This window comes from Dermochelys coriacea, chromosome 1, assembly GCF_009764565.3.
Source record: "Dermochelys coriacea isolate rDerCor1 chromosome 1, rDerCor1.pri.v4, whole genome shotgun sequence".
Classification (NCBI taxonomy): domain Eukaryota; kingdom Metazoa; phylum Chordata; order Testudines; family Dermochelyidae; genus Dermochelys; species Dermochelys coriacea.
Genome location: NC_050068.2, coordinates 338,876,568 through 338,900,071, shown reverse-complemented (window position 1 = coordinate 338,900,071; position 23,504 = coordinate 338,876,568). Strand labels below are relative to the sequence as shown.

Below are 23,504 nucleotides of genomic sequence, written 5' to 3'. Positions count from 1 at the left end.
GCTCTCAGAGGTGTGTGCATGTATTCTTTGCTTATATAATACCAAATCTAAAAACTATCACCATCTTCCTTGGGATTGTGATGGGATTCTAGCTCAGCCTCTCAATCTGCTGCTTTTGTTGAATTACCATTGAAATCTAGAATGCAAAATCTACTGTGACAGCAACAACAACAAAAAAAACATGGGCACTGTGCTATTTTTCCAAAGTTGAGGGGATGGGTAATTGTACACATCAGATGTAGATGGTCGGTGTTTTTCATATGTCACTTCATTAATTATTTCTTGGTTTGCCCTTATATTTTTGAGGTTAACCATTATGTAATAACCATAAATGTTCCAGTCCATTACTGCTCACATTTGTATTGTGCAGTAGTATTAAAGCTTATGTCCTTGTTAGCTGCTGTCCTTAGAAAGACTGACTTCACAAGTGCTGAACTTCTATTGCAGTCAGTGGAAGCTGTGAGTACTTGGACCAATGAAAAATCAAGCACACAGGAACATGTACTGCAGTAGGATGACACGCCATCCAGTAGAGAAGGCAGTACTCCTACACAAATGTGAGGAACAATGTGCAAGCAAAGCGTTGTTTTTTGGGTTTTTTTTTATAGCTGATACTTTGCACTTGGTGTACATTTTCATCAAAGGATCCTCGGGATACTTTACCAACACTAAGGCCAAGTCTACACTACAAAGTTTTTTCTGACACAAGTTACATCGGCATACAGGTGCCACAGCTAGTATATTGTTTGTCATATGTATATTTGGCTCCTTCTGCATTTACTCACCAGAAGTGCATGTGTCAATTCACAGTGTGGCGCACCATGGGTTAGTATCCCATTGTGAACCCACCATCGTTCAGCGTGCTGTCTTTTGGATGGTTTTGGCAATGCATGGTGGGGCAGAAACGACTTGTGCAGTGGTGACATGGAGCAAGGGGTCTCATAATGTTCTCCATCTCATAATATTATCTCTATCCCATAATTTTCTTGCCTATTTTCACTTTCCCACAAACCCACGTGGGACTTGTCGCTATCTACCGTCTCTGATAGGAGTATGGAGACTGCATAGCTCAGCATTAGTGTCATAAGTGTTGCAAGCATAGGACACGTCCTCTGGCATTCACAGAGCCTCAACAAGAATCATGGGGAACATGATGATTTCCTAGTGGTCAGTTTGCTCTAGGACATAGAACCAATTCAAGACTGTAGGTGACATGCACAGAGCAGCTGCAAATGGTGAAGTGCCACTTCTGGGTCCAAAAAATGAGCACTGACTGATGGGATCACATTGTAATGCAGATTTGGGATGATGAGTGGTGGCCGCAGAACTTTCATATGCACAAGGCCATATTCCCAGATCTGTGTGCCGAGCTTGCCTCAGCCATTCAATGCAGGGATACCAAATTGAGAGCTGCACTGACAGTGGAAAAGCAAGTGATGATCGTACTGTGGAAATTTGAAAGCCAGATTGCTACTGGTCAGTGGGAAGTCATTCTGAAGTGGAAAAATCTACTGTGTGGACAGTTGTCATGCAAATGTGCAATCACAGTCCTGAGTAGCTGGAGCTGAGTCTTGGCAATGTGCAGGACATAGTGGATGGCTTTGCAGCTGTAGGGTTCCCGAACTGCAGTGGAGCAATAGCATGCAATCTCCATTTGGCCCCAGACCAATGGAAAGGGCTCCTTTTCCATGGTTATGCAAGTGCTGATGGATCACTGGGGTGTTGACTGACTGGTTGGGGAAGGAGCATGACACTCATCTTTAAGAACACAATACTCTTTAGAAAGCTGCAAGCAGGGATCTTCTTTTGCAATGGTCAGATTATCACTGGCAATTCTGAAATGCCAATAATGATCCTGGGGGATCCAGCCCACCCCTTACTCGCCTGGTTCGTGAAGCCATACACCAGCCACCTAAACAGCACCACTGAGAGATGCGACTACAGACTCAGCAGGTGCAGAATGGCAGTTGAATGTGAATCTTGTTGTAGATTGAAAAGCCGCTGGCATTGTTTACTCACCTGAATCTCAGTGAGAAAAATATCCCCAATATCTGGAGATGGGGCGGAAAAGAGCCACACATTATTTGAAGGCTGGAGAAAATGTGTTACAGGGAGAGAATTGGAGTCCAATCAGTTTTGTAATTGTCTACCAAGTTACTGCAGACACAGGCATGCAGGGGAAGAGGAAGAGGAAGGAAGAGTAAAGAGGAAGGCTAAAGCACAATTGGAGTTGCAGCTAGCAAGGGATGTGAAGGGTAACAAGAAGGGTTTCTACAGGTATGTTAGCAACAAGAAGAAGGTCAGGGAAAGTGTGGGGCCTTTACTGAATGGGGAAAGCAACCTAGTGACAGATGATGTGGAAAAAGCTGAAGTACTCTTTGCCTCGATCTTCACAGACAAGGTCAGCTCCCAGACTGCTGCACTGGGCAGCACAGTATGAGAAGGAGGTGAGCAGCCCTCAGTGGTGAAAGAACAGGTTAAGAACTATTTAGAAAAGCTGGACATGCACAAGTCCCTGGGGCCGGATCTAATGCATCTGAGGGAGTTGGCTGATCTGATTGTAGAGCCATTATCTTTGAAAACTCGTGGTGATCAGGGAGGTCCTGGATAATAGGAAAAAGGCAAATGTAGTGCCCATTTTTTAAAAAAGGAAGAAGGTGAATCTGAGGAACTACACACCAGTCAGCCTCACCTCAGTCCCTGGAAAAATCATGGAGCAGGTCCTCAAGAAATCCATTTTGAAGTACTTGGAGGAGAGGAAGGTGATCAGGAACAGTCAACGTGGATTTACCACGGGCAAGTCATTTCTGACCAACCTGATTGCCTTCTATGATGAGATAACTGGCTTTGTAGATATGGGGAAAGCGGTGGATGTGACATATCTTGACTTTAGCAAAGCTTTTGATATGGTCTCCCACAGTATTCTTGCCAGCAAGTTAAAGTCTGGATTGGATGAATGGACTAGAAAGTGGATAGAAAACTGGCTAGATCGTCTGGCTCAATGGGTAGTGATCAATGGCTCGATATCTAGTTGGTAGTCAGTATCAAGTGGAGTGCCCCAGGGATCAGTCTTGGAGCTGGTTTTGTTCAACATCTTCATTAATGATCTGGATGATGGGACGGATTGCACCCTCCGCAAGTTCGTGGATGACACTAAGCTGTGGGGAGAGGTAGATGCACTGGAGGATAGGGATAGGGTCCAGAGTAACCTAGACAAATTGGAGGATTAGGCTAAAAGAAATCTAATGAGGTTCAACAAGGACAAGTGCAGAGTCCTGCACTTAGGACGGAAGAATCCCATGCACTGCTACAGACTAGGGCCCGACTGGGTAAGTGGCAGTTCTGCAGAAAAGGACCTAGGGATTGCAGTGGAGCAGAAGCTGGATATGAGTCAGTGTGCCCTTGTTGCCAAGAAGGCTAATGGCATACTGGGCTACATTAGTAGGAGCATTGCCAGGGGATCGAGGGAAGTGATTATTGCCCCTCTATTCGGCACTGGTGAGACCACATCTGGAGTATTGCGTGCAGTTTTGGGGCCCCCACTACAGAAAGGATGTGGACAAATTGAAGAGAGTCCAGCAGAGGGCAATGAAAATTATTAGGGGGCTGAGGCACATGACTTATGAGGAGAGGCTAAGGGAACTGGGCTTATTTAGTCTGCAGAAGAGAAGAGTGAGGGGGGATTTGATAGCCTTCAACTCTCTGAAGGGGAGTTCCAAAGAGGATGGAGCTATGCTGTTCTTAGTGGTGGCAGATGACGGAATAAGGAGCAATGGTCTCAAGTTGCAGAGGGGGAGGTCTAGGTTGGATATTAGGAAAAACTATTTCACTAGGAGGGTGGTCGAGCACTGGAATGGGTTACCTAGGGAGGCGGTGGAATCTCCATCTTTAGAGGCTTTTAAGGCCCGGCTTGACAAAGCCCTGGCTGGGTTAATTTAGTTGGGGTTGGTCCTGCTTTGAGCAGAGGGTTGGACTAGATTACCTCCTGAGGTCTCTTCCAATCCTAATCTTCTATGATTCTATGATGTCTGCCTGTTGCAGGGGAATGTCTTACCAGAGGAGGAGAAATAAGGCTGCCATCACTAGAAACTTTTGGGAGAGGATTGCAGCGTATCTCTATGGAAGTTCCATTGAGATCTCTCAAGAGGATTCAAGGGATGTCCCTGTGTACAAAAATAAACTGCTTTGTGTGCCCTCCCTCTGCCTAACTCTAGATAGAGGGAAATGAAAAGAAGATAACAACTCTACCTTTCTTTGGTGTACCACTCCCTCCACTACAAGTAAAATAATGAAAAGTCAAAAAATGTCCTGCTAATTTGTGGTGCCATCCCTGTAATGGAAAATTTATTTACACATTTACATGAAGTTCCTTCCAATGCATCGGGCTCACCCATGTTGACTAGCAGGACTGGCTGCATTGCAGTGGAGTTAAAAACGGGTCCTGGCTTGTGGAACAGTTGGATCCCCAGGCCCCTGTCTTCCATACCTCTCCTCCTTGCAGGTCATGATTCGAGCCCACATCATAGAATCATAGAATCATAGAATATCAGGGTTGGAAGGGACCCCAGAAGGTCATCTAGTCCAACCCCCTGCTCAAAGCAGGACCAAGTCCCAGTTAAATCATCCTAGCCAGGGCTTTGTCAAGCCTGACCTTAAAAACCTCTAAGGAAGGAGATTCTACCACCTCCCTAGGTAACGCATTCCAGTGTTTCACCACCCTCTTAGTGAAAAAGTTTTTCCTAATATCCAATCTAAACCTCCCCCATTGCAACTTGAGACCATTACTCCTCGTTCTGTCATCTGCTACCATTGAGAACAGTCTAGAGCCATCCTCTTTGAAACCCCCTTTCAGGTAGTTGAAAGCAGCTATCAAATCCCCCCTCATTCTTCTCTTCTGCAGACTAAACAATCCCAGCTCCCTCAGCCTCTCCTCATAAGTCATGTGCTCTAGACCCCTAATCATTTTTGTTGCCCTTCGCTGTACTCTTTCCAATTTATCCACATCCTTCTTGTAGTGTGGGGCCCAAAACTGGACACAGTACTCCAGATGTGGCCTCACCAGTGTCGAATAGAGGGGAACGATCACGTCCCTCGATCTGCTCGCTATGCCCCTACTTATACATCCCAAAATGCCATTGGCCTTCTTGGCAACAAGGGCACACTGCTGACTCATATCCAGCTTCTCGTCCACTGTCACCCCTAGGTCCTTTTCCGCAGAACTGCTGCCGAGCCATTCGGTCCCTAGTCTGTAGCGGTGCATTGGATTCTTCCATCCTAAGTGCAGGACCCTGCACTTATCCTTATTGAACCTCATTAGATTTCTTTTGGCCCAATCTTCCAATTTGTCTAGGTCCTTCTGTATCCTATCCCTCCCCTCCAGCGTATCTACCACTCCTCCCAGTTTAGTATCATCCGCAAATTTGCTGAGAGTGCAATCCACACCATCCTCCAGATCATTTATGAAGATATTGAACAAAACGGGCCCCAGGACCGACCCCTGGGGCACTCCACTTGACACCGGCTGCCAACTAGACATGGAGCCATTGATCACTACCCGTTGAGCCCGACAATCTAGCCAGCTTTCTACCCACCTTATAGTGCATTCATCCAGCCCATACTTCCTTAACTTGCTGACAAGAATGCTGTGGGAGACCGTGTCAAAAGCTTTGCTAAAGTCAAGAAACAATACATCCACTGCTTTCCCTTTATCCACAGAACCAGTAATCTCATCATAAAAGGCGATTAGATTAGTCAGGCATGACCTTCCCTTGGTGAATCCATGCTGACTGTTCCTGATCACTTTCCTCTCCTCTAAGTGCTTCAGGATTGATTCTTTGAGGACCTGCTCCATGATTTTTCCAGGGACTGAGGTGAGGCTGACCGGCCTGTAGTTCCCAGGATCCTCCTTCTTCCCTTTTTTAAAGATGGGCACTACATTAGCCTTTTTCCAGTCATCCGGGACTTCCCCCGTTCGCCACGAGTTTTCAAAGATAATGGCCAAGGGCTCTGCAATCACAGCCGCCAATTCCCTCAGCACTCTCGGATGCAATTCGTCCGGCCCCATGGACTTGTGCACGTCCAGCTTTTCTAAATAGTCCCTAACCACCTCTATCTCTACAGAGGGCTGGCCATCTCTTCCCCATTTTGTGTTGCCCAGCACAGCAGTCTGGGAGCTGACCTTGTTAGTGAAAACAGAGGCAAAAAAAGCATTGAGTACATTAGCTTTTTCCACATCCTCTGTCACTAGCTTGCCTCCCTCATTCAGTAAGGGGCCCACACTTTCCTTGGCTTTCTTCTTGTTGCCAACATACCTGAAGAAACCCTTCTTGTTACTCTTGACATCTCTTGCTAGCTGCAGCTCCAGGTGCGATTTGGCCCTCCTGATATCTTTCCTACATGCCCGAGCAATATTTTTATACTCTTCCCTGGTCATATGTCCAACCTTCCACTTCTTGTAAGCTTCTTTTTTATGTTTAAGATCCGCTAGGATTTCACCATTAAGCCAAGCTGGTCGCCTGCCATATTTACTATTCTTTCGACTCATCGGGATGGTTTGTCCCTGTAACCTCAACAGGGATTCCTTGAAATACAGCCAGCTCTCCTGGACTCCCTTCCCTTTCATGTTAGTCCCCCAGGGGATCCTGGCCATCTGTTCCCTGAGGGAGTCAAAGTCTGCTTTCCTGAAGCCCAGGGTCCGTATCCTGCTGCTTACCTTTCTTCCCTGCGTCAGGATCCTGAACTCAACCAACTCATGGTCACTGCCTCCCAGATTCCCATCCACTTTTGCTTCCCCCACTAATTCTACCCGGTTTGTGAGCAGCAGGTCAAGAAAAGCGCTCCCCCTAGTTGGCTCCCCTAGCACTTGCACCAGGAAATTGTCCCCTACGCTTTCCAAAAACTTCCTGGATTGTCTATGCACCGCTGTATTGCTCTCCCAGCAGATATCAGGAAAATTAAAGTCACCCATGAGAATCAGGGCATGCGATCTAGTAGCTTCCGTGAGTTGCCGGAAGAAAGCCTCATCCACCTCATCCCCCTGGTCCGGTGGTCTATAGCAGACTCCCACCATGACATCACTCTTGTTGCACACACTTCTAAACTTAATCCAGAGACACTCAGGTTTTTCCACAGTTTCGTACCGGAGCTCTGAGCAGTCATACTGCTCCCTTACATACAGTGCTACTCCCCCACCTTTTCTGCCCTGCCTGTCCTTCCTGAACAGTTTATAACCATCCATGACTGTACTCCAGTCATGTGAGTTATCCCACCAAGTCTCTGTTATTCCAATCACGTCATAATTCCTTGACATCACCAGGACCTCCAGTTCTCCCTGCTTGTTTCCAAGGCTTTGTGCATTTGTATATAAGCACTTGAGATAACCTGTTGATCGCCCCTCATTCCCAGTATGAGGCAGGAGCCCTCCCCTCACAGACATTCCTGCCTGTGCTTCCTTCCGGTATCCCGCTTTCCCACTTACCTCAGGGCTTTGGTCTCCTTCCCCCGGTGAACCTAGTTTAAAGCCCTCCTCACTAGGTTAGCCAGCCTGCTGGCAAAGATGTTCTTCCCTCTCTTCGTAAGATGGAGCCCGTCTCTGCCCAGCACTCCTCCTTCATGGAACACCATCCCATGGTCAAAGAATCCAAAGCCTTCTCTCCGACACCACCTGCGTAGCCATTCGTTGACCTCCACGATTCGACGGTCCCTACCCAGGCCTTTTCCTTCCACGGGGAGGATGGACGAGAACACCACTTGCGCCTCCAACTCCTTTATCCTTCTTCCCAGAGCCACGTAGTCCGCAGTGATCCGCTCAAGGTCATTCTTGGCAGTATCATTGGTGCCCACGTGGAGAAGCAGGAAGGGGTAGCGATCCGAGGGCTTGATGAGTCTCGGCAGTCTCTCCGTCACATCACGAATCTTAGCCCCTGGCAAGCAGCAGACTTCTCGGTTTTCCCGGTCAGGGCGGCAGATAGATGACTCAGTCCCCCGGAGGAGAGAGTCCCCGACCACCACCACCCGCCTTCTCCTCTTGGGAGTGGTGGTCGTGGAACCCCCAACCTCAGGACATCGCATCTCATGCCTCCCAACCAGCGGAGTCTCCTTCTGCTTTCTCCCCCCAGACATATCATCTGGTCCAGAATTCATCAGAAGTATCCATGGTGGTGTATGGGGTGGTGGTGGGATCTGCGCCAGGCATGGTATGCAGTTCATTGTAAAAGTGACACATCTGTAGCTTGGCACCAGATTAACTGTTGATGTCCCTGCCACAGTTCCTTGGCTTTCACGCAGCATTGCTGCTGGTCCTTGTTGTATCCCTTAACATGCATCCCTTGAACAAACTGCTCGTAGATGTTGATGTTTCTACAGCTGGTTTGGAGCTGTGCCTGCATAGCCTCTTCTCCATGCATGCCCAAGAGATGTAGTAATTCCTGTCTACACTAGGCAGAAGTGCAGCTACATGCTCCAGCTGGCATGATCAGTTGGGCAGCTATGCATAACAATGGAGAGCCGATAGAAGTGTGATCACCAATCTGGACAACCAGAAAAAGGAATTTCAAAAATGTGCAGAAGTTTTAAAGGGAGGGTGGTATCTGGTCTACGTGATACCTGGACAATGAAGCTCTCAGTTGTGACCAGAGCGGTCAGTGTCAAGCATTGCAGGACAGCTGCTGGAGGGCCGTTAGGGTCGACATGAGTAATGCCGTCTGTGTTTGCGCAGTATCGACCTCTGAACACTGACTGTTGCTCAATGCTGCTTGAGGAGGTAATGTTACTATGTTAGTGTAATGGGGCACTTAAATTTGTCTCCCATCGTTGTAAGGTGTAGACACATGCACAACTAGGTCGATGCAAAGCAGCTTATGTTGACCTAGCTTTGTAGACCAGGCCAAATTGTCATAAATTTTTTAACGATGAATTACTTTGTGTCTGTTTTGCAAATGAAGAAACCCAGTTGTTAGAGATTTTGCATGTGATATTAATTTGATAGAAGTACTGTAATTCAGCAGTCTTCTGATAGAAGGTTAATGGAGCTGATTTAATAAAAAAAAGGAACATTAATCCTACTTAGAACGTAGAAAATCAGTGCAAAAGGTCATAGTGAGAATTACCTATTCAACAATCAAGCCAATGATAATCATTTTTAAGTGGTTTGAGTTAAGTGGGGGGCTTGGTGTGAAGTGCATCTGCAACGGCCATGTCGACACTGCAGCTGCATAACTACAGGGCTCTAGCTGTGCTGCTGTAGCACTATAGTATAGATCAGGGGTCTCAAACTCAATTTACCTTAGGGCCAATGCCAGTCCTCAAATCCTCCCAGCAGACCAATAATGTCACTGGAGATGGTGTTCAGAAAATAAAAGGTTTATATTGTCTTTTTATTTCAAATTTCTTAGAAATCATAAAACTGTCATACGACTTTATACAGTTCTTTGCCTGCCAGAGAGTTTTTAGTGTTTGCCAGACACCTGGCAACGCTTCAGTTCTGTCAGTTTTTTGACCTCAGTGACTGACTGAGCAGTTGAAACCTTCAGGATTTGCAGCGAGGTGGTTATCACGTAGTTGTGTTCGGTATTTTGACTTGTTTATATTCATTGTGGGGAAAAAAGTGGTGCTTCCTCCATGGCTGACTCTGCCTGGCAACTAATGATGGTATCTCTGTCCCTGTCCCCCAGCCAATGGCCGGAGGGGCAGCACCTGCAGCAGACATTGCCAGCAGCGTGTCTGCCTGCGTCTCTCCTCCACAGGCCGCAGCGGGGAGGTTCTCGGGCCATAGATGTTGGATCACCCCTGTATTTATATATAAGAAGTAGTGGCAGGCCATTTGATATATAGATATATATGTTATAAGGATTCTTTCTTTCTTTCTCATTCTGTCCCTGCACAAACTGTATTCCCGTTTTGAGCTTACCTCTGTAAGAATTGCAAGGCCAAAACACTAATTATCTCAGGTTGCTACGGGGACTGAGTTAAAGTTTGTGTTAGAAAGTGATAAGAATGGCCGTTACAAGACAGAGTCTGTACCAAGGAGTGATAAGAGCTTTGAGAAAACAATGCTGCTCTTTGAAGCAACACACTGATACTCTCACTCCTTAGGTGCTTTATCATGTCTATGTAGATTTTTGTATAACAAGAGATGGAAAGGGAATTGGATTGAATTTGTTACACCTTAAAAGTCATGAAATTGCATTTGAAATAGAAGAATAAGTGTATGGGAGTGAGTATTTGAAACAGGTAACTGATTGGTTGTTGATGGTGCCAGCCTAAACCTAAGAATTATAACTCCAGTATCGATGGGCTGAAGAGAATGCAGAGTGGAGATAACCGAAGACCCCCTGAGGGCAAACCGGAATCCACCCGAGCGCATCAAGGAAGGACAGAAGAATTGAAGATATCACCCAGCCATCATGAAGCCGTCATGAATGTACCATCTGCTGATTGAACTGATTAATGGTTATCTCGAAAGCAACGTCAGCATGATGAAGCAACCTCCATAGACTTGTACTGGGCCAAAGACCTATAAAGACAGAACCAAGGGACTGGGTTCTTTGAGTCTGGTTCTGCGACCACCCTCTAGGAGCATCGGATGCGTATCTGACCACGACTCGGCTCCACCTTCGTGTCCGGGCCACCTGGCTAGTGACATGGCACGAGCAACCTTTAGGCTGGTAACTATAGCAACTCCGCAGAACCTGTGTGAATGTTTGCATGAGTGAATAGTGATTGCATTTGCTGATTTTCTGTTGTATTTACAATAAATGCAGCATTTTGCCTTATCCCTCTTATAAGATCCTATTGGTGTTATTTTATTAGTGTAACACAGATAGCCCACGGTCTGGGACTTTGAGACCCTGGTGTAGATGCTTCCTACATTGATGGAAAGGGTTTTTCCATCAAGATAGTTGATCTACCTTTCAAAGAGGTAGTGGCTAGGCTGGTAGGTACCTAGCTATGTGTTCATTGGCGATTAGCTCAGCTTAACTATGTTGCAAACAAGCAGTTCAACAACCAACTCAGAGATGGAAAAATTGCACCACTCACCAAGTCCCGTTATCTTCAAGCAGAGTCTGCAGCTACGCTTTTTGTTAGCTATGTCTGTTCTTCTCTGAAACGGTTACCCCCAGTTTCTATATTTGAGTTACTCCCTGCTTGAGCTAGTTTAGCTAGTGACAGGCTAAACTGCACTGCAACACTTGAATTACACAGGGTGATTGGATTAGCTGCTGATGAGTTGTGCTAACTTAAACTCATGATAGAGGGAGATGTTGGGGTGCATTCTCGAGACTCCTGTCCCTAGAACATAAGAATGGCCATACTGGGTCAGACCAAAGGTCCATCCAGCCCAGTATCTTGTCTTCCGACAGTGGCCAATGCAGGTGCCCCAGAGGCAATGAACAGAACAGGTAATCATCATGTGATCCATCCCCTGTTGCCCATTCCCAGTTTCTGGCAAACAGAGGCTAGGAATATCATCCCTGCCCATCCTGGCTAATAGCCATTGGTGGACTTATCCTCCATGAATTTATCTAGTTCTTTTTTTAACCCTGTTATAGTCTTGGCCTTCACAACATCCTCTGGCAAAGAGTTCCACAGGTTGACTATGCATTGTGTGAAGAAATGCTTTCTTTTGTTTCTTTTAAACTTGCTGGCTATTAATTTCATTTGGTGACCCCTAGTTCTTGTGTTATGAGAAGGAATAAATAATACTTACTTTCTCCACACCAGTCATGATTTTATAGACCTCTATCATATCCCCCCTTAGTCATCTCTTTTTCCAAGATGAAAAGTCCCAATCTTATTAATCTCTACTCATACAGAAGCTGTTCCATATTGTAAGCAGAGCCAGAATGGCTCTACTGCGACATCTTTTCCACATCTCACCACCAGGACTTCAGGGGCTGATCTCGTTTGCATGGGCACTCTCATTTGCATGGACGCACCCACCCTGCCTAGCATGATGGACTGCTTGCCCAAATGATCACTTTGGCTGCTGTGGGATTCCCAGTCTCTCTGTTATTGGGGCAGGAGTCATAAAGGGTTGTTACCCCATCTCAAAAAAAAAAATATTGGAATTGAAAGAGGTTCAGAAAAGGGCAAGAAAAATGATTAAGCATATTGTAACCCTTCTGCCCATCAGAGTTGGCAACAACAAGGGCTGGGTTCAGTATCTAGGGGTTCTGTTTCAATAACACAATGCAAAACCAGCTTGAGCCCCCACCCAGTGACCTGGGACAATTACATACCACCCCCTGGGCACCTCTAAGAGGCAATACTTCCCCGCTCGCAAAGCACAGAGTCTGAGTGTAGCAAAAGCCTTTTAATAAAGGAGGGAAACAATGTGGCATGATGTTGGAGAAATACCACAAACAGGATTCATAACACCAACCATGAGCAAAAGACCCACCCCAAGTAAATTTGGTAGTGTCCTTTTCCCCTCAGGGTCTTAAGTCCAGCAACCCAATAGTCACCCCCCCCCCAGTTTGTCCTTGATCAGTGCAGCCCCCCAGAGTCCAGAAGTTCATCTGTAGAATTTATCTCCCAGCCTGGGTGGAAGTGGAGGGAGGTATGTGGGGGCATCTTACATGCTCCAATGCTGGGTCGATGGCCAAGTGCCATGCCTCTCCGTGGGGTTCTGCTGCAGTCTTCACTGCCAACCACCCGGCTATCCGCTCCACTCCCCGCGCGCCATCCTGCTGTCTGCTCACCAACTTGTCTTCAGGCCCTCCCACCCCTTACTTAACACAGCTCTCAGTGATCTCAACTTTTAGTAACTTCAGTGATTTCAGCTCTCAGTGACTCTCAGCTGGTAGTAGGGGAGCCTCAGTGCTGATGCACCACTAGCCCAAAGTAGGTCCTAGTGTTTAGACCTAAGTAACAGTGATTTCAGTTCTGCAGCATGTAACAAGACTCCTAATGGAGCCAAAATTAGCTCTGTTATTACACAGTGGAGAGAGGAGGGGTCAAAATAGTTTTTAAGGGCCTCAGAATAGGAATAGACCCACACTACCAGGTAAACATACCTATTCCCAGCCTCTCTCCATTCACTGGATTTTGGAACCCATGTCCCTTGCCTAGCAAGTGCTACATAGTTGAGGGCGAGTCCCTCCGTCATAAAATGCCAAGTACAGTTCTACTGTCCTTGATTCACATAACCAGGATAACAACCCTTTATGACTCCTGCCCCAATAACAGAGAGACTGGGAATCCCACAGCAGCCAAAGTGATCATTTGGGCAAGCAGTCCATCATGCTAGGCAGGGTGGGTGCGTCCATGCAAATGAGAGTGCCCATGGGGTTACCACATCTGCATGCAGTATTCAAGATGTGGGTGTACTATGGATTTATATAGAGGCAATATATTTTCTGTCTTCTTATCTATACCTTTCTTAATGATTTCCAATGTTCTGTTTGCTTTTTTGACTGCCGCTGCACATTGAGTGGATGTTTTCAGAGAACTATCCACAATGACTCCAAGATCTCTTTCTTGAGAGGTAACATCTAATTTAGACCCTATCATTTTGTATGTATACTTGGGATTATGTTTTGGTATGTGCATTACTTCGCATTCATCAACATTGAATTTCATCTGCCATTTTGTTGCCCAGTTAATCCAGTTCTGTGAGATCCCTTTGTAGCTCTTTGCAATCTGCTTTGGACTTAACTATCCTGAGTAGTTTTGTATCTGAAAATTTTGCCACTTCACTATTTACCCCCTTTTCCAGATCATTTATGAATATATTGAATAGTACTGGTCTCAGTACAGAGCCCTGGGTCTATTTACCACTCTCCATTCTGAAAACTCATAATTTTTTCCTATCCTTTGTTGCCTATATTTTAACCAATTACTGATCCATGAGAGGACCTTCCCTCTTACCCCATGACAGCTTACTATGCTTAAGAACTTTTGGTAAGGGTCCTTGTCAAAGGCTTTCTAAAAAACTAAGTACACTATATCCACCAGGTCCTGCTTGTCCACATGCATATTGACACCCTCAAAGAATTCTAGTAGATTGGTGAGGCATGATTTCCCTTTACAAAAACCATGTTGACTCTTCCCTAACAAATTATGTTCATCTATGTGTCTGACAATTCCGTTTTGTGTGTGTGTAATCCATTGTTTCAACAATGACGTTTTCATGCTATCTCTTTTTGTGGATTCTGGAGTGACTCTAAAGTCCAAAGCATGACACGCATGCTTGTGATTGGGCAGACAAAGTCATTGGTGAGAAAGCTTGGTAGAAATAGCTGTAGTATGACACTTTTCCCTTGCAGCTAACAATTGATTATTTCTGCCCTCTTCAGAGGCTTACACACATTCAGTTGCACTATTCATATGTGTGTTTGCAGGATCATGCCTGACTATACATGGTAAATGTTGAAACAGACTACACACTTTTTTTTTTTTGGCATATTCACAATGCAAGCAAATTAGAAAATGAGATTTTTTTTTTCAATTACAATAATCCCTAAATGCTACTTTAAATAGGCAGACTGTAATTCTCTCCCTTGGAATTACAATCTGAAGCAGAGCAAACTGCTGCTGGCTGGCTGGCAGCTGAGCTGATCTGGGTTCCAAAAATTGTATGGAGTTGGGGAATGGTGGCCTGTGTGGCTGCAGGGCAGTGGTTTAGGCCAGCTGCCAGACAGCTCCCTAGGAGCAGGGGGCATCATACTGGGGTGTCCAGCAGTTTTCTCTTGAGGCACAGAGGTTGGTATGCGAGGGGGCCATGCAGCTGCCCCTTGGGGCATGGTGACGCCTTGGGATGCTGAGGCATTCCACTGGGGATGGGTTTGACGTACACGCGGGATGTCCCATTGCAGTGGGGTAAGAGCGTGGCAATATGGCAGCCCTTTTGTGTAGCACCACTACTGCACTTGGTGACATGCGGCAGTCTGCAGCGTGACCTATTGGTCTGATGTCATCACCCTGCTTTCTGTGACAGCGGCAGGCAGTTTCCCATGACATCATCATTATGGTGCTTGGTCAGCGGCCAGTGCTTTAGTGGTTTTTGCCGGGGGAAGGTTGTGCCAAGGCTTGCAGGTGAACGAACGAGGAGCTCAAGGCAGGCATTTAACCAACATTAGTGCCAAAGAGCTAGGCCTCGAGCAGCGTGCAGGCCTGCCCCTAAGCAAGATGGCACCACTGGCTTCACAACAGTACTCTACCATACGCGGGACTGTGCCGCCCTTAATAAAGATGGCGCAGATTCCCACGGCTCGCCGTTTAGCGGGCCAGAGACGCTGTACGCATGCGCAGCACTCCGTCTTCCGTCCCATGGCCGGGGCGGCAGCTGCGCCTGCGTGTGCCCCGAGGGGGGGCGGGGCCTAGTTAGAATTTTGGCGGGTGAGCCGGCGGAGGGGAGCGGAGCTGGGCGCGGTAAGTGCGGGGCCTGCCGGCAGCAGGGGCTCTGGGGCCGTTAGAGTCGGGGATCTGGGGGAGTCCCGGCGCGGGGGAGGAGATCGGGGAGGCGGCTCCCTGGGCAGGGGTCTCCGAGGGGGACACGGGGTCTGTGCTGGGGGGAGGGGTCCCAGGTGGGGAAGGATCGGGGCTCTCGGAGGGGGCGGGATCCCCTGGTCATCTCAGGAGGGTCGCTGAGGGAGGAGTCCCGCGGGGGGAAGGCTCGGGTCGGGTCGGGTCGGGGAGGAGCGGAGCGGAGATCCGGGCTGTGGATTCCCTGGGTGGGAGAAGGGGGTTGGGGATGGCTGGGGGCGGGAGGGGGAGTCCAGTGGGGGGCAGGTTCGGGGCTGGGGGATGTGGAGTGGGGGTGCGAGGGTGGCTCTGGCGGCGCCCAGGGAAGGGGCGGGGGGGGGGGGAAGAGTCATGGATAGTTCTGGGGGGGTGTCTCTGTCTGAATGCTCACGAGGCCGGTCACCGCTGTGAAGCATCTCGCAGGTGATTCAGAGAGATGGGGAGTGGGTCAGAAATGAAACCAGCTCCTCCCTGACTCCTCCCCGCACACCCTGCACGGTCACCAGGGGGCCCCACGCTGCACCCGATCTCCTGATGTGCTCCCTGTACAGGGGATGATGAATAAAATGTTATGGCTCCAGCTCCCTTTGCCTTGCTGGGGGTGGCTGTGTGCCAGGATGGACCTCAGCATTGTTTGGATGTGGGAGGGGGCAGGAGGTTGGGGCACCAGATGGGGTGAGGCGGGCTCTGGGCGGTGCTTACCTGGTGGGCTTCCCGGAAGAGGTGACATCCCCCTTGCTCAGCTGCTAGGCGGAGGCACGGCCGGGCAGCTCTGCGGGCTGCCTCCGCCTGCGGAGGCCTCCCCCGCAGCTCCTGTTGGCTGCGGTTCCTGGCCAATGGGAGCTGTGAAGCTAGAGCTCTGCGTGGAGGCAGCCCGCAGCGATGCAGTGGCCGTGCCTCTGCCTAGCAGCTGAGCGGGGGGGGGTGTCGCCACTTCTGGGGAGCCGCCCCGGTAAGCACCTCCCAGAGCCTGCCTCACCCCCTCCGGTGCCCCAAGCCCCTGCTCCCTCCCACACGGGGGTGGGGTGTGGCATGGTGACCCGAGACTGCCCCAGCAGTGGCCAGTGCATCTGTTGTAGGCAGGGGCTGCCTGAGCTGCCCCTGAGCCAGGCGCACCGGCCGCTGCAGAAGTCACGGAGGGCACGGGATCCGTGACCTCCTTGACAAACTTGCAGCCTTAAGCATTATCACTTTGGCTGAAACTTCTCAAGCACCTTTACAGTTTACAGCAAACATTTCTTAGGGGTGGTTTACACTAGGAGCTTACATGGGTTTAGTACATCTCTCAGGGGTGTGAAAATTCCACCCCCCTGAGAGATGTACATATACCAGCCTAACCCCTGGTGTAGACAACACTAGGTCAACAGAAGAATTTTTCCATCAACCCCTTTCAGGAAGGCGGATGGAATACCTACACCAGCAGATATAGGTGATGTCTACACTGAAGCGCTACATAACCATACATCTCTGTGTGTGTGTATAAGAAACTGTGCTACTTGATATTAGTAGTTCTTGTTCTCCCATCACCCACTCCGTTTTTGCTGTCCCTTGTATCTTATTTTCTGACTTCAGGAGTTAAACTCTTTGGGGCATGGGACCATATTTGTTTTTCTCAGTAATACTCCTGGCACGCTTTTGGGTGCCTCGCCCAATTTCATTTATCCACTTGACTCTTTAGTGCGGACCAAATGATGTTTTCCCCAGGAAATAAACTTTCCAGATTATTGTTTGATGATCTCTAAAGCAATGTTCAATGTCTTTGAAGAAATCTGCTTGTCCAGTAACCTATAATAAGCGATAGGAGAAACTGAGTTCTTTCCATGCACCACCACTTGTTTCCTGTCTAATTAATAATATCAAAGTTTGGTACTCCAGATTTCTAGGGAAGTGTCCATCTGTTTGGATCATCATATACTGAAATGAAAACAGGTCCATCTATTTTAATGACTGTGTGTTGAAAGAAGCACAAGAAACCTAGAAGTAAGACACAGGTTTATAAGAATGAGAGTGATTAACCATTAGAACAAACTATCAAAGGAAGTGGTGGATTCTCCATCTCTTGAAGCTTTCAAATTAACACTGGATGCCTTTCTGGAAGATACTCTATAATAAAACACAAGTTATTTGGTTCAATACAGGAGTAAGTGGATGAAACTCTATGGGTTGTGTTACACAGGAGGTCCAAATAGGAGAGCCATTGGTCCCTTCAGGCCTTAAAATCTATGAATCTATTAAAGTGTTTGGGTGGTTTGTTTTTTAAATAAGGAACCTAATGTTCTGATGCTGCAAAGAGCTCAGCATGGAGCCCAATTGACTTCAGTTGTTGACCTTGGGCCTGCATGTAGCTCACTGCAGGATCAGAATCTAAATGCAGAAAAATGAAATGCAACATTATAGAGATCTTAAACCAAAAATTAGAGTTCACATAAGATGAGACACAAAAAGTAAGCATAGTAAATAGAGGAACTGGGGGAAGAAACACTTACTAAAGGGAGGTGGGCATGGTTTGTAAGTTACTTCTGAGTTACTTTGGTATAAATGTGAGCCTGTAATTCAGTGTCTAATTTAGTGTCCCTACAATAAGAAACCAATGTGTCCATAGCTTATGGACTAAGAAATCATATGTACATGCAAAGTAGAGGAGATAAGATTACCATGCTGAGGGAGGCTGTGTTGTCTAATGGTTAAATCATGGGATTGGATTCTCATCCCTGCTCTGCCATTAATGGTGGTATAGAAGTGTAAACTATTTCAGTTGGAAGCTTTGAGAGGATTATTATCATCTGTGCATAGAGGGTTGGTGAAATAAGAAAGTGGCCAAGACTGCAACCACTGCAGTTCTAAATAGTTAAACACATTAAGAAATCTTTGGATTTGTGTCCCCAGTTTATGCATTGAATCCTTGTTTTATTTGTCATGCAAGTTAACAATATTGCTGCTTTTCTCTCCCTAACAGGTGAGATTCTTCCTTTGGGGACTCTGCTGAAGAAGTCCTGTTGAAATCATGGATGGTGAGAAATGCAGTTTTCCTTCCCCCTGCCTTCCTTTTACACCTAGGGCCAATAAATGAGTGGAGTTAATGAGTTCGTGGTTGTAAACTGCATTTAACTAGTGTAAAATTAAATCACAGTAATTGTTTATTAGCAGATGCCTTTGAGGTCCAGAGACTAAGGCTATGTCTACCCTAGCACTTTTGTCGTTGAAACTTTTGTCGATCGGGTGTAGAAAAAACACACCCCTGACTGACAAAAGTTTCACCAACAAAAGTGTCAGTGTGGACATCATTATGTTGGTGGGAGACACTCTCCCATCGACATAGTAACTGCCGCTCGTCGGGGGTGGTTTAATTATGCCGGCCGGAGAGCTCTCTCCTGCCATCATAGAGCGGCTACACAGGAGACCTTACAGTGGCACAGCTCCAACAGTACAGCTGTGCTGCTATAAGGTCTGTAGTGTAGACGTATCCTAAATCCCCTACCAATCTATACAAAATGCCTCCATCAAAATCATCTTCAATTGGGCTGCTTTGGCACATCTTGTTATACCAATAAAATAAAAACCAGCAGGATCTTATTAAAGGGGAAAAGGCAAAATGCCACATTTATCGTGAATACAAAAAGAATCATAGTAAGCAGTTAGTTATAGCTATAACATTCCATTCAATTTCATATTTATTCACACCATTCATTCATACACACACACACACACAGGTTCTGCAAGGTTGTTGTTATAGTTACCAGCCTTAGAATTGCTCATGCCAAGCCACTTGCCAGGTGGCCTGGACATGAGGAGGGAGCAGGGCCTTGTCAGATGCTCATCTGACGCTCCTGGAAGTTGGTTTGCAGAATCAGACCCCAAAGTTCTCACTTTCTAGAGTCCATTTTTATTGGAGTTTCTTCCTATGCCAGTCTATGGGAATTGCTTCATCATGCTGTTGCTGAATCAATCAGCAGATGGCACATTCCTGATGGCTCTGTGCTGCCAGATGTTATCTTGTTCTTTGGTTCTCCCATTCTTGAGGCTGTTGGGTGGATTCCAGTCTGCCTTCTGGGGGTCCTCTGGTTATTTCCACTTGACGCCTTCTTCAGCCGATGGACACTGGATTCTTAGACTGGCACCTCCCTGATCATTCAGTTATTATCCACACCAAGCATCCATCCACATACAGCCTCTATCTCTATTTTAATCACAATTGTTAACAAAGCTAGATGAATACAACAAAAGGATGGGGAGTCTCTGGGTGCTGTTTCTGTTGTTACAGAGTATTGCTTTGAGTCTCTCTCTGTGTGAGTAGTTGTTGTTACAAAGAATTGCTTTGAGAACAGACTCTGTCTTAGAATGTACTAACGCAATTAGCAGCTTGCAAGTTTCACACATAGAGGGAGAGAAACAGTACCAAAAACCAAGAGACCTCTTAGTTTAAATTCCAGGGTATTACTAATTATGGGGAATCAAACTCATTTGTGATTTTAATACAGAACTTCTTTAATATGATCCAACAGTCTTCAGCATCAAAGGCTAAATCACGTGATTGTTCTTTCCTCTGAATTTCATCTCCCCTCAGTCTGTTTCGTTCCTCTCTCTCTACTCATGTTTCTTTACTGCCTGGTCCTTTCTGGCCCTGCACATATTTCCTTGGTGCTTGATTCCCTTCTTCCCCAGACCTGCTGCCCATCTGCTTGGTCCTCATGCTCTCCTGGATATGCTCTCCTTCTCCTTTGATCCCATTGATATTTCCTGCTGATGACTGGCAGTTCCACCCCCACTAGTGGCTCTAATCCTTTTGGACAGCTCCTGTTTCTACTTTTTCAGACCTCCAGGCTCTTCTTTGTAATGAGGCTGCCAACAAGGAAATGCTAGCAAATTGGGGCCTGCCAGCTTTCTGCGGGCCATTGATGGACCTACGGTTTGGAAGCCTGGGCAATAAAACAAAAATTAATCTAGAACTAAAATAATATAGAGCATACCTAACAAGCTGTAGAAATCTCCTGTCATTCCCTGTGTTTCTGCCTGCAGCTCCAGTCTACCTTTCTTGATCAACATAGCTGACAATTTCTGCTCCTTGGTTCGTTGTTTCCCATGTAATTTTTTTTATACATAGTGAATTTTAAAGAAATAGTGTCTAAGACACATTGTTTTACATTAGACAAAGAGATTGGAAGCTATTCTGTATTCCATTGTTGTCTTCCTTTTACCAACAGCAGATTTGCTTGGGGCTAACTTATGGTTTTATAAAAAAAATCAGTACTCTGATTACATCTAATTAGCGATCTACTTTTCTTTGTAATTAGATGTGATTGCAATATCTTGGACACATATCACATTGCAGTTTTCCTTTAATTGGGCTGTGGTGACTCTTGGTTTAATTGGTTTGTTCCAGGTGATGAAGACTTGGAGCTGTTGGCTTCCCTGTTAGAAGAGAATGAGGCAGCTGAGGATGAGAAGACTCCTGAAGAGACCACAGCTCACTCAGATGAGGCTGGAGAACCAGATGAGTATGATGAGCTGTTTGACGCAGAGGATGATGCATCCTACACCGAGGAGGTTGATGCTGAGGAGAGTGAAGCCAATGAGCAGAAGGAAAATGCATCTGCGTTGTTTGGCGATGTGGATGACCTGACAGAGGAAGAGGAAGAAACTGTACAGGAAATACCCTGTTCTCCAGCTCTCAATCAGGAGAAGGAAAAAAACAATCAAGATTTGCAAGGTTTGCTAAACGGCAATTTTTGTCTGATTTGTCATGCCCTTCAAGCTCATGACCTTCAAATATATATATATAGTCTCTTTACAAGCTGAGGGGATCACTAGAGAGCTGATTGGGGCGTACCAGAGGGCTCACGTGATTGGTTAGGGATATAGAGCTCTTCCTCTCAAGTCTCCAATTCAACTCCAACCCTGTTGGGAAGTGGTTGAAAGCGCTCATGAAGACTCTTGAGTGGCCTGGATTAAATAAGTATATAGGGTTTAGTACAGTTTTAAATGTCCACATGGCAAAATTTACCATCCCAAATGCCATCTTTGTCAACAGAGAGACCAAGGACTGAATGAGCCCGTTCTATGGATAAAGAGTTCTTCACCCTCTAGGGCTGTCACTCTGGCACCTTTCACCAGTACAAAAAAAATAATCACACACTTAAACTTCAACAACAGGCAGTTCATCAGAACTGCTTCTTGTGTGTTTATTGATCTTTGGGGCTGAATCTGATTGCACTGGTTAAAGTCTTAATATAAAAATGAGCATCAGAGTAATTTAAAGGGGTAGTATCAATGCTATTGTGACTATGCTAAATTGAGCCTTGGAGACACACACCTGTTACCAATTGCAGGTGTACGATCCAGTGCTGGTACTTTTGAAACTGGTACTGAGTACTCACTTCATTGCTTGTATTGAGAGGAAATATTAATGCACATGGGATAGCTTCACCTAAGTAGTGTTGATTGTATAAAGAAATACCTTTGTTAAAGAAAAATTCAGCTCCAGTGGGGCTATTGGGAAAGTCTGTGCTCCCTGTGAGCCTTACAGAACTTGAGCTTCCTTTTTATCATGGCGTCAGTCCTTTTTCTCTCTCCGCTTAGAATCACTTCTAAATTCCCATGATTTAGTAAAGCCACTAAGCTTCCAGTAATCTTGTAAATCTTAATCCGTGCTGGTTTCCTGCTAGCTTCTTTTTTTTTTTTTTTTTCACTCCTAGATGAGCTGAGGAAATTGCAAGAGCAGATGAAGAAGTTACAGGAGCAGTTACAAATGACTGCAATTGGGCAGCCATCCAGCTCAGGACCTCTGAAAAAAACCCTTGGTAACTGGGTTAATTAAATACATTTCTCATGTCTACTATAAATACAAGTTTGGATGTTGAAAGTCTTGCAGACAACTAGGTGTCTAGGCAACTAGGCAAAAGCTGTCAACTAGTAGAAGGGGGCGGTTGAGAGAACACAGGCCTGGGTTCTGTTCTTTGCTGTTACAAATTTCTTGTCACCTTGGGCAAGTCACTAAATCACTGACCCTCGGTTTTCCCATCTGTAAAATGGGGATGATGCTCTGGAGGGTGTTGTACTGACTCGTGTAAATAAAGCTCTTTGAGGTCCTCTGATGGAAGGCGCTACATTGGAGCCCATTGTTGGTAGGCAGTGGTACGTTTCACACAACATACAGATCACATTGCTTTGTGGTGTTACTGTGAGTGATACAGCTGTGTGGTGAATGTGGTAGGGATAAAAGGGAAGAGGGTCATATTTAGGGCTAGCAAAGTGTGTGTTGCCAGTGCTCCAGCTTAATACAGCTCAATGATTCATTTGTACCTGCTGTCTTGAGTCACTGGAGGATGAATGGCTGGTTTCTACCCAGCTGTTACATTTCAAATGCAGGCTTTAGGAGCTGACAGCTGTTGGAAAGGTTCCACATTGAGTCCTGTATTTAATTTATACTAGGATGTGTTTAGTTGGAGCAGTTATTAGAGTTTGTGTCCAGCCAATGAGGTCTCATTAATATTCTTTGTTTTTGCTGACCAGGTAAATCACCCTGTATTCCCTTCAAGGAAAGGAAAACTCCGAAACTCCAGGAGTCACCATGTTTCTCTGCTCAGCTCAACAGCCCTTTATCAATAACCAAACAGGGAGCCCAGAAACCAAAACATTCACCATCAGGTATAGTTCTTAGTAACTAGGTTCTGGTGCAGTTAAGCTGCCTTAGCGCTATGCTGCTGTCTGGTAAATATTAGTTTGGGCTCTCATCTGAGAATATGAAAGTTACACTGTAGATCTGAGGCACTGGCTTAGTCTCTTAAAGGAAACTGCATCACTTGAGTCATTTACAAGTGAGCAGGAGTTAGTCCTTGAGATTCCACTACAGGGAACAATCCTGTACTTAGGAGGCACAGCTGACTAGCTGAATAAGTTTTTTTTCCATCGCTACTGTGGGTAATATGGTCTTAGATTGGTGTCTCTTGTTAAGTTTTTAAGTTGCTGAATTTTATAACTGAGAATATTGTTTTTTGTTCGTTATGCAGATTTTCCTTCTTTTTCCCCACCTGTTGTTTACA

General features: G+C 46.2%; 1 protein-coding gene across 1 annotated transcript in view; it reads left to right on the top strand.

The window, feature by feature from the left end:
• Positions 1 to 15,222: 15,222 nt before the first annotated feature.
• MCM10 (minichromosome maintenance 10 replication initiation factor) overlaps positions 15,223 to 23,504 on the top strand; it is a 33,350-nt gene continuing 25,068 nt past the window's right edge. The window contains exons 1-5 of the mRNA XM_038417929.2: positions 15,223 to 15,372; positions 18,422 to 18,476; positions 20,846 to 21,172; positions 22,158 to 22,262; positions 22,975 to 23,109. Of these exons, the coding sequence (XP_038273857.1) occupies positions 18,470 to 18,476; positions 20,846 to 21,172; positions 22,158 to 22,262; positions 22,975 to 23,109 (574 nt within the window). The 5' untranslated portion in view covers positions 15,223 to 15,372; positions 18,422 to 18,469. The remainder of the gene's footprint in view (positions 15,373 to 18,421; positions 18,477 to 20,845; positions 21,173 to 22,157; positions 22,263 to 22,974; positions 23,110 to 23,504) is intronic.